The 11,769-nt window shown below is 47.0% G+C and overlaps 1 protein-coding gene across 2 annotated transcripts in view; it reads right to left on the bottom strand.

Moving 5' to 3' along the window:
- Window positions 1-331: 331 nt before the first annotated feature.
- adamts6 (ADAM metallopeptidase with thrombospondin type 1 motif, 6) overlaps window positions 332-11,769 on the bottom strand; it is a 53,731-nt gene continuing 42,293 nt past the window's right edge. For both annotated transcript variants that reach the window (XM_076303671.1, XM_076303672.1), the window contains 5 exons: window positions 9,421-9,550; window positions 6,584-6,788; window positions 5,759-5,935; window positions 2,017-2,173; window positions 332-746 (listed from right to left, as the gene is read on the bottom strand). In XM_076303671.1, the coding sequence (XP_076159786.1) occupies window positions 637-746; window positions 2,017-2,173; window positions 5,759-5,935; window positions 6,584-6,788; window positions 9,421-9,550 (779 nt within the window). In that variant the 3' untranslated portion in view covers window positions 332-636. The remainder of the gene's footprint in view (window positions 747-2,016; window positions 2,174-5,758; window positions 5,936-6,583; window positions 6,789-9,420; window positions 9,551-11,769) is intronic.

Raw genomic sequence — 11,769 nt, 5'->3', positions numbered from 1 at the left:
CAGAAACAGGACAGCACCAGAAGGGAAGCAAGCAGCCATTCCCCACCTTGTGACAACCCCCAGCCTACATCCATCACCTCCATCACCATCACCTCTGCACCCCTCCCTCACCCACACACACACACACACACACACACACACACACACACACACACACACACACACACACACACACTCCTCTCCTTGCAGTGCCTCCGGTGGGTCTGATGTGTCCAGCACTTTGGATTAACAAAACAAAACAAAAACAAAACAAACAAAAAAAGGCAAATGAAAAATAATCATTATAATTATTATTATAATAAAAATAACATTAACGAGGATAAGTGTCTCTGCTCCCACTTCACGGAAGTGAACTTAAAAACAGATGTGTCAGCAGCGCGTGCTGAGCAGTGGTCAGGGCTCCACAGGGCTGGAGAGCAGGTGTGTGAGAGGGAGGAAGCGAGGGAGGAGGAGAGAGACGGAGAGAGAGAGAGAGAGAGTGTCTTTTGTTCTTTCCTCCCCCAAACTCTGCCTCTTCTCCACAGTTGGACTCGTTCTCAGTCTTTCCCACCATTTTGGCCTCTTTCCCCCCATCTCTTCTCCCTCTCTCTTCTTCCTCTCTCGCTCTCTCTCTTTCTCTCTCTCTCCTTGCGTAGGTCAGTGTCCTTGGCAAGTCTTGCAGCACATCTGTCTGAAGTACGCGCGGCTGCAGAACTTGAACTTCAGCACCAGTGGGCAGTATGCCACCTTGTTTACGTCTTTGCACTCTGGAGAAGAGGGAAAAAAGAGAGGAGACAAGGAAAAAGAAAAAAATTAGACAGCAAAAAAAAAGAAAGAAAAGTAGTCATCCGTAGGATCTCCCCGGCCGAGAGGTCTGTCTGTAGTGCCGATTCCATTTATTGTTTTTTCCCCTCTCTTGCACTCACTTACTCACTCCCTCAGTCACTCTCTCCTTTTACCGCTCTCTCGCTCTCTCTATCCATATCTCTCCGATCTGTGGCAGACAGACTTCCTTGCCAAGCTACAGCTGATTTGAAAAGCCAGGTTTAAGATATGATGGATTTCAAAGAGGGAGACAGACAGAGAGAGAGAGAGAGGGAGGATGTGGAAGAGAAACACACACAGAGAGACGGATCAAGTAACTAAGGACAGAGAGAGGAAGTATAAAGAAAGAATGGGATCGACAGAGAGAGAGAGAGAATGAGTTGGAGAGGATGAAACAGACAGATAGAGAAAGAGAGAGAGAGAGAAAGAGAGAGAGAGAGAGAGAGAGATCCTGGCGTGATTCCCATCACAGGCAGGCTGCCACGAGGCCTGTGTTGCTGAGTGGGGTGAGTCTGGGCCCTTATCAGGATGAGAGTGTCTTCCCTTATTAGGCCTTTTAAATGGTTCTGCAGGCATGCTCTCTTTCCCTAGTCACCACAAGCCCAATTAACTGACAGCTAATCCCATTAGCGGCCCTGCTGGGTGGACAGCCAATTAGAAGACCCACCCTTTCACAGACAGCCAATCAGAAGGCTATCTTCTTTATGGGAAGCTAATTAGAGGGAAACCCTCCCAGTTGCTAGCGAGGCAGAGAGCTCTTGCCTCTACTGTAAGCCAATAAGATGGCTGTGTAGTTTGTTTACGGACTGCTAAACTCAATATAACAGAGTTATAATAGTTCTAATCATTAAAAAGCAGGTCAGTTCTAATCATTAAAAAGGAATCTTTAGATATTGACCTTGGATGATTGTTTTGGATTGATGGTAGAAGAAATGAAAAAAAAAAGGGCACAAATTTGTTCCTAAAATAGCTTTGTCACAAGTGGCTTTACAGTATATATGCTGAGTATTAATTAAGAATGTACATCAAATGTCAATATCCCATTAGAAGCATTAATCACCTGGTAATGGTGGCACAAAATCAGGACAGCAGGCTTGTGCAAAATTCCAGAATTGAATTGAAACTGAGGTAGCAAACAAGAAGCAGAATTGCAATTCGAATTGTGCACAACCCTGCAGGACAGGGTGTGTGTGTGTGTGTGTGTGTACTCACCGTCACCGTTGGAGATGGGTGTTGCATCACACTTGCTCTCGCACTGTTGCATGGTGGCAGGACGCAGGTTATCAGGGCATTCACTGGACTGCTGACCCGTGTACGTCAGACACTGGACCACTCGCATCTGCTGACCTAGGCCACACTGTGCTGAGCACTGCATACACACACACACACACACACACACACACACACACACACAGACACATTAACAATTGTGTCAATCCCATTTTGCAAATGCTAAGTTGGTCACATAATAGGTTTGTTTATTTTCTTCTGCTTAATGACAAAGACATCCCACGATGTTGTGATCTTTTGTGAATCCTGTGACCTTTGCCCTTTGCATGCCATGAGCATGGACCCACTGTCCCCAGAAGCGTCACCAGCAGCTTCACAATCCAATTAAGCATGCGCTGAGCTTGGTGACTGACAGGGAGGCTGTTGGGGTCAGAAGGCCCTGATGCAGAGTGCCTCTGCTGGACTCTAATCTGTGGTCCGAGCTGAACCTGCCGAGCTAATTAGAACTCCCAGCTCAGCGGTGACCATGCAGCACCCTGCTGCTGACACACAGGCCGCTGGGCTTCTTCAACAGGTGGACAGAGCCATCTCATGTCTAAATGGATTTGCTTCAAATGTTTTACTAAATTAAAACAAGTTCCACTGACTATTAATTAGAACAGAGGCTTAAGAACATGAAATGCAACAACACTGTATACACGAGGTTGTTCACATTTAGTCATTTAGCTGACTTTTTCATCCAATGACGCTTTTGTTCATGCTATTTAGACAACTTTCAAACTTTGTTTTTTTAAAAACTTCAATTCAAAGAGGCCTAGCCTGCACCTAAAGGCTGGAGGACTGGGAGTGGTCAAATCTCCTCGGATCCGCAGGGGTGGCTGACTGGGCCAGTGCCGTCATCACCTGCTCAGCTCTCCCTTAAGCCGGGGACCCTGAGGCACCTCACCAGGGGTTCCCAGCGGCCGCGCTCTCTGTTCCCCTGGCGACATGTCATCTCTTCCAAATTAAGGGGGGCTTAGCGGGGCCCAGTAGCCCTGAGAAATGAAGGGGGGGGGGGCTTCTTGAGAGGGATTTAAACAGCTGGCACCCCCCTTTGGCCTCTCTTGTTCTGTCCGCCACAACAATCACCCCATTCTGCGGGACCATGGCCACCTTGATTATGGACTCACTGGGGTAAATACATTACTGTCCCCTTACCATGTTGCACACAGACATGAGGCACCATAATCACCCTCCTCACCCCACCCAACCCCATCCAAGTACCCCCCTAACAAAACCTCTGCTGTAGCTACTTCTGTGATCATAAGAGGGTTTTCTGATGGCCAATCCCATCCTATTTCAGAGGGAGCCTCTTTAATCCTCAGAGAGCTCTGTCCAAACACATTGACAGATAGCTGACGGATTACGATCAAAGGAGGAGAAGAAACATCTGCTAAGAACAGCTCCAGGTCTGTCGCCAACTACCGAGGGAATCTGAGTCTGTGTTCTTAGAGTTTCCCGTGTAAAACATGGCTTTAGTGCCCTGCGATTTTGAATACTTAGAAATCCCCAGAACGTATCTACAAATCAGAGACCATTTCTGTTTCCTGTGTATTACACTGTTTCCAGGTAACACACTGACGAAGGCCATCAGGCCGAAACGTTTGTTCGCTGAATTTGCTGAATGGATTAAAAGCAAGAAAAGATTTTTGGAGTGCGACCATTCTGTGATTTTCTGTGAGTTCCCTGGATCACGCAGCCACAAGAAAACTAACAAGAGAACAAATGGGAGAGTGCGGTGTTTGCAAAAAAAATGTATAATGTATTGACATACTGTAAATATCTGTACAGTATTTAGATATTCATGTACATGCATGTGTGTGTGTGTGTGTGTGTGTGTGTGTGTGTGTGTGTTCAATATCTAATTAGATACTTGTGTATCTAATGAGATATATAACTGATTGGAACAGACCTGTGCCTGCTCTGGTATGGGTTCATGTTTGATCAGGAGCAGGTCCTGGGCTAAATAACCTGCTAATATAGTAAACATATGAGACTAAATAGTTAGAATCAAATACAACAACAAAAAAAACGTTGTTATACCCCTGACGATGTCTTGCACAAATCAAGCATGGCTCACATTCCATATTGTAGCTACTCTGAACTTGCTGCATTTCGTTGTCTTTGTACTTGTACTCTGCACAATGACAATAAAGTTGAATCTAATCATCTAATCTAACCTAATTTATCAGTGTTAGAATCCTACTCTTATAAATGTTTTTGAATCCAAACAAAAAATTGTTTTGGTATGAAACAGGTGAAACGAGCTCAGAAAGACTTGAGCTCTAAGATTGAGGCAAGAAGGAGATGCTAAACTAGAGGAGCTGTGCACATTCCTGTGTCTGAGGGTTGCAGAGGGGGGTCAGATAAGAAAGCATTATAGGACAAAAGAAAGCCCCCCAGCATCTAATAGCCTGCCTGAAGGGGTAGGCGGGAGGTCTGGGGGTCCATCTGAGAGATGGACGAGGCTTTGAAGTTAGACGAGAAAAAAAAACCTCAAGCTTAAAATAGAAAACGAAAAAGTATCCCCTGCTCCCATGGGCCAGCAGCCTTCAGAAGAGAAGCGGGGGGGGGGGGGGGGGGGGGGGGTTCTGTGGTGGTCTGGTGGGGGGTTGGATGGCCACCACAAACTGACCAACACAACTTTGATAGCGTAAGCCTCGAAAAGTCCTGAAGCTCCACTCTGCGGAGGGGCTGTTATTGTTGTTGCCATTGTGTGCTTCATGTCGACGAAGCACATTCCTCCGCGCATGACTCACAGCTGAAACTTATAGCGCAGCGTGGAGCCTTGAGGGGATTTCAGGTGATGAGTCGCGCACATCGACACCGCAGAGCTGTTGGAGGGCGCACAGAGAAGAGCCACTCATAGAGAGAGAGAGAGACAGAGAGAGAGATGGAGAGAGAGAGACAGAAGAGATAGATAGAGAGAGAGTGTTTCATGTCTGCGACCCTAACAATCACAACATGTGACACCTCGGCCCTGAGGAATCTTCTCTCTTGGCTGGGCTCGGGTGAGTTTCCCGCGGACGCTCTCCTCTCCCATCTGTCTCCAGTGGGACTGCTGTGTGTGCGCGCGTCTGACTCATGGACCACGGCCACAAACTCCCTCCTTTTTTCACGACTGCATTCCATATGATAATTATGGTGGCGGTCCGCACCACGTTGTTAGTTCCAAACACAGAAATGCTTTATCCTCTTTTGGTTTGACCGGGAGGTGCGGAAATTCATCACTTTAAATCGTCCATCTGCATGATGATGAATCCCTCATCAGGAAACACTGAGCGCCGTACAACCCTGCCATCTGCCTTGTGTTTGGCCATCATTAACATTTAAGACCATGACATAAACACCTAACCAATATGTCAAACACGACTCTTGGGGACATGTTTTTTTTTAAGGGATAGGGAAGAAAAGGAACATCCTTCTGAGCGACACATGGAATGTTTTACAGAAATCCTAGCATTGAAACCAGAGGAGTTTCCCGCACATGTGTGTGTGTGTGTGTGTGTGTGTGTGTGTGTGTGTGTGTGTGTGTGTGTGTGTGTGTGTGTGTGTGTGTGTGTGTGTGTGTGTCTGTGTGTGTGGTGACTAGCGACTATAAAGAGTAATATGGCGATCGTTCTTGCCCATTTGTGTATGTGTGTGTGCGTGTGTGTGTGTGTGTGTGTGCATCTGACGGTCATACCTGTCCCCACTCCCCAGGGATCCAGCGAGGAGGTGGGCAGCGTCCGAGGCTGCAGCGCATGCGCACGGGGGGCTTGCTGTGGTCCATGCACATGGCTGGAGGAAAGGTCTTGGTCAGGTCACTGCTCTTGCACAGGACGATGCGATGCTTGAAGCCAGGGCCACACTTGGGTGTACACTGTGGTGAGAGAGATTGATAGATAGAGAAAGACAGATAGATAGATAGATAGATAGATAGATAGATAGAGAGAGAGAGAGAGAGAGAAAGAGAATGTTTTTAGACTCCAGAAAATGATTAACTGCATGTATGAATAGTACTGATTCTCTTTTAGATTTTGACATACTTTGCTAAGAGAATGAGAGAAGACTTCTATCATTTTCTGTAGCATTATGACAGACGTGTATGGCTATAGTAGTATTATAGTAGTATAATAGTGCAGAATCTGCAGTTTTTGTGAAATTCCCTTTTTTTGCACTAATTGAAAGCGCTGTATTTTCTCTCCAATCTGATGGCGTGTTGTTCTATTTCAGTATTTCCTGGAGATATTGGGGTTTGTTTTGCAGTATCTGCACAGTCAAACCAAGGCAAACTGCAGTAACTGCACTTTCTGAACACGTTCATTGTTGAAAATCTCTAATCTCTAACTTTTCTGTGGCTGCAAAAATTCCACATTTAATGTGTTTAACATTCACTTCAATCTCATCTAATCAATTATACACTTGGCAACAAGAAAACCCCAAAAGGCAGGTAGATTGGGCTTTGAGTGACAGTAGAACCATACAAGCCCCACCTTTTTACCCTAATTATAGAGTCTATGCTTCTCACCTCTGACCAATCCAGTGCCACCCACTGGGGTGGGCAGGACTGGTTGTTGCAGGACTCGCGTTCGATTGGCCGGTGGGTGAGACAGAGGCTGTCCTCCAGTGTCTCCTCCTCGGCTGGGCCGATCCTCCGGATGCACAGGACCGTCCGGGAGCGCGTGCCACCATCACACGTCTTAGTGCACTCTGACCAGTCCCCAATATACCACCTGCGCGTGCACACACACACACACACACACACACACACACACACACACACACACACACACACACACACACACACACACACACACACACACACTTAAGAGTTTTATTCTCAACAAGGCTCATATTCAAGCAAGCCTCTGACACACAGGCAAAACAACTAATTGCTCATTGCACTTTGACCATCTACTGATGAACCTCTGTCACGTGCAGAGAGGTGACTTTAAAAAGTGCTAACACGTTACAATGCTGTTGCTGTGTGCATTTTGCCTCGTCCAAATCCACTTGAAAGTGTGTGTAAGTTCCAGTTTGAGAACAAGGAGAGGAGTAAAGTGTGTTTGTGCCCTGGGTGTGACGAATGGAACAGAACATTAAGGCCATCCGGGGCATGCTCCTGACACGCCAAAGTAAATGTCAAAATAAAATAAATGTTTTTGGCATGCTCCAAAATAAATCAATGGGCCAAAACATCAACAATAACTCAGATTCCACAAATAAACAGACTGTCAAAACTGTGACAAAAGCAAAACAAGGTGGGCGATGTGGTGTGCTACGCCAAACCACTGCCAATCCTCTGCCATGCACAGTTAAGGCTGAGGAGGCTGAGCTAGACTCATACAGACAGATAGAACAGCATGGCACTTAAGTAGAATGGACATCCCTTAATGTGCAGAACTTCCTCTATAGATAGCTGTTACTACGGACACTTAAAAGTGCTTGCATTCAATGTAATGGAAGGAACTATTAAATATTGAACACAATGTTCCCTGTTTGACACAGAATATGGTATTACTAGGAATGAAAAGGTTCAATCTCTAATCTCTCTATTAGGGTTGTATTACGCACATCATCTCGTTCTTCAAAGCGATGGAGAGTTCATTTATCTCTCCGAGAGCACCACGGCCACTCTTCATGACTTGAGGAGTTAAACATTTTCACATCAAAATCTCTTTCACCTCAACCAACCCTTGCAGCATAGCCTGCCTTCTCACTTAGCCGCTGTCCTTGCGCACTCCTACACACAAACATGGACACTCGAATCCTTCATCCTTGGCTTTGTGCAAACAAACATAAACAGCCCACAGACTATTTTCATTAAATGCCCAGCCTGTCTTCCCCTGCTACCCTCTATAGCCATCCTCGGCCATCCTGTGCCAACTCAGAGTGGCATGAAAGCGTCATATACCTGCCCAAAGAAATACAGCTACCCACAGAAAATCTTATCTCTATAAGACTCACATTCAAGCATTCCTGGAAAGTCTACATACCAACATTGTGTCTGGGGGAGCTAGATGCTCTGTAGTTCCACTGAGGGCTTTTTACAGATTTTTTTTTCTTTTTCCAGTCTATTGTTTCAATTGTGGTATGAGAAAATCACAGCCTGCTATTGTCGCTCTAATCTGACGGCGAGACTGCGGACATGCGCAGCGCTGGAATGTCCAAACCACCATCAGAAGCATGACTCCCCGCTGGACAATGCCATTGTTATGCATTTCGTTGCGGAGTGCATGGGACAGAAACTGAATATCTCAGTGTGTGTAAGCCCATAGGTGCAGACCTTTTGTCTGAACAAATGACTGCCATGATCGCACAACTGTGTCTAACTGCAATAGCTCAAAGGTAAACTGAAAACTGAAAACCTGTCCCTTGTTGGCAAATGCACCATTCCAATATTCCTACTTTGAGGCAAGCTGGAATATCTACAGATTTAACAAATGCACCCTCCTGACTATAAAGCATGTACAATCTTATTGTGTAGTGAAGTGTGTGCACTTAAATTTGACCATAGTGCCTACATGACTGCAGTCTGCAGAGCTTAGTGACCCAGAACTGATCACAATACTCTGGTATGTGTATCTCTCAGTATGACACCTTTGAGGAGACATATGCAGCATTCATACAGCCATAGCCAGAGTGAGAATCAAAGAGATGAGTTTGGTCACTGCAGCGCTGATTTGACCTGTCCGTATCTCCGGACGAGAGCATCCGCACCATGGCGTGACAAGGCTGAGCTGCTGCACAAGGTGGTTGGGCTGTGGTCCTGGTGCTACTCAAATAACACAACACCTCTTCAGCAAACATCTGGCAGACTCCATCAGGTCTGACTCTGGCTGTTCTTTCACACCGAGAAGTACGGATGGCTTTTGATTTGATTTGATTTGATTGTTTGTCGTTGTTGCCTACTTCCTGAGTATTCAGCTGTGCTGAGCGCTATACAGCCTCTGTGTTGGCCAGCGAGGGCTGCGTGCGGTCAGGCCCTCCTACGACACACGTGGAGAGTTGAGTCCAGGTCCTCGCGGTGACGGCCCAGCACATTTTCCGTTTTCCGCTGCTGCACCAGAGCATCCCACAACAATCTTTTTTCCCCTGTCATCTGCTTTCTGTTTTAGTCGAGGGGAGTTGGTTTGGGGAGCGAGGTGGCTGTGGCTATGTGAGCTTGGCTGAGGTACGGTGTGGTGCGGTACTGACTCAGGTGAACTTGGCTGAGGTGCGGTGTGGTGCTCACTCAGGTGAGCTTGGCTGTGGTGTGGTGTGGTGCGGTACTCACTCAGGTGAGCTTGGCTGTGGTGCGGTGTGGTGCGGTGTGATGTGGTACTCAGGTGAGCTTGGCTGTGGTGGGTGTGGTGCGGTACTCACTCAGGTGGGCATGGCTCTGTGTTGCAGGGCCTCTGCTTCTCTGGCGGCTTGCTGTCCAGGTCGCAGTAGCTGTTCTGGACCACAGAGCCGTCATCGAGCCGCTTACAGACCACCTCCTGCTTCTGAACGCCTGGTCACACACATGCATATACATGTATGCACACGTACACACACACACACACAAACACACACACACACACACAGACACACACACACACACACACAGATTAGCAAATGCATCAAAGTGCATACCATAAAAGCCCCTGGAGAAAATGAACCACTCTCTTTAGTCACGTCCCTCCCTAGATGTAAAGATGCTATATGCTACATAGCACATAGCATCTTTATATATATATGCTACATAGCACAATCAGATAGAGAAATCAGAGTGAAATCAGAGAGGTCTATACTTTTGAATAGGGGAAGCAAAAGCATTTACTGCCTCATATAGTACATTCAAAAGCCGATATGCTCTGGCAGATGTAACCCATGCTGTGTGGAGCCAAGGGTGCCAGACTAGGGTTATGAAACTGCCCACATTTCCAAAACATTTGTTTTCTGCTGCGTTTGGAATGAAGAAAACACCTATTCAAGCATAGAGCCTGTGGTGGGCTCCAGCAGTGGTCTGTTACTCTAAGAACACCTCGGAGAGGAACGGGGGAATGGGGAGGGGCGGTGGTGGTGGTGGTGGTGGGGGGGGGGGGGATGGGGGGGCATTGGCCGTTTAACACATAGTGTGTTGAATTGCCCTGTGGGATAAATAAAGTTATAATGAACTGAACTGAGCAAACATCAGGAGTTTTTTTTTTTTTTTTTGCGTTTTACTCTTACCCTGACACATTTAATCTGGATGAAGGCGATATTATGGTCTCCTCTGTGGAATATTTTGGTGGGTAAAGGACTCATTTTGACAGACTGCCGTGGCGGATGACTTTTACAGAAAACAAGGCCTTTTCTTTGGCTCTTGTTTGAGAATGTGAGGTACTACAGAGACACAACACTGCTCAATATAGACCCTGCATGCAGACAGTAGGTCTCTGTTTCTCATGGGCAACACACTGTGTAAGAACTGTTCCTTCTCACTTTTTGAGGGATACACATTGGCTAGGTGTCAAAATAAGAGTGCACACCTTAAAGAGACAGTTCACCTAAAAATGAAAATCCTGCCCTTGTCATCCTGCTATTGAACCCATATTATTGTTATTATTATTTTTACAGAAGGGAGAAGGGGCAGGACAAGCAGAAACTCATGGCAGTGGACAGTGGACAAAACTTTAAACAGCCAAAAAAAGAACAAAACCTGACCTGACCAACCTGACCACAGAGGATTTTACACACCGTTAGAAGCCACCCAATGACTTTGAGTGTGTGGCAAACTGCAAACATAGCTGAAATGTTCTCTTGTGTTTGTCCTCTCCGATGTCTGATTTCACACAAGGCTAACGTCACTGCACCGTGTGCATCCCTGGCTCGGCGCGCGCCAGCTGTCTCCACAGCGTCGCGCTCTCCCCTCTCTCTCTCCCTCTCTCTCTCTCTCCTTCTCTCTCTCTCTCCGCCTCTCAGAGCCGGCCGGCTGAGCGCCGTTCTCCCCTCTCTTCTCCAAACAGTCTCTCCAACGATGACCTCAGCAGTCGCACACGTCGTTAAGCCCTATCTGTGTCAGGTATCTTCACCACCTCATTTACACTGGCTGGACAAGCTCCAGCGCTCACAACGCTGTGTAAAAAGGTAAGAGTAACGCGTGTGTGTGGTGTGTGTGTGTGTGTGTGTGTGTGTGTGTGTGTGTGTGTGTGTGTGTGTGTCTGGGTATGTGTGCGGGGATTCCACTGTGTCGCTTGGCAGAGGTCTTCCGCCCTGAACCTCTGGCTCGTTCTGGCCAGTGCCTGGCCAGCAGAATGGCCTGCGATGTTTTACAAATGACATAAGTGTTGCTCTTGGGGTAGGGGGGTTGGGAGGAGGGCTGCTTGTTTCGCGCCGTTGCCCAGACACTCTTTGCTCGGACAAATCAAACAACAAATTGGTTGATCCGATGCGGCACAGCGCGGCAATCCGCTAGCCAGACCCCTCCTGGCCAGCCGGGGTCTATTTGCATTTCCACAGAAAATATTTCAGTGGGATCCTAATAGTGACGCTTGACAAGCTGGTGGTTTTCAGCGAGGGAAATATTTATTGTTACGCCGAAAATGCTATTTGGTTTTTGGGGGTGAGTTTAAATGCCTAGGCCATTTTTGAGGTGACAACCTCCATGCGCTTGTGCACACCACATTGGAACGCTAGACTGGGGGGGGGGGGGTAAGTGTGTGGTGTGTGTGTGTGTGTGTGTGTGTGTGTGTGTGTGTGTGTGTGTGT

Source organism: Alosa pseudoharengus, unplaced genomic scaffold, assembly GCF_046254945.1.
Source record: "Alosa pseudoharengus isolate Yale_2024_CS ecotype anadromous, Long Island Sound unplaced genomic scaffold, YU_APseudo_1.1 YU_APseudo_1.1_scf_24, whole genome shotgun sequence".
Lineage (NCBI taxonomy): Eukaryota > Metazoa > Chordata > Actinopteri > Clupeiformes > Clupeidae > Alosa > Alosa pseudoharengus.
Note: the sequence above shows the minus strand (reverse complement) of the source record. Positions and strands in the feature narration are given on the sequence as shown.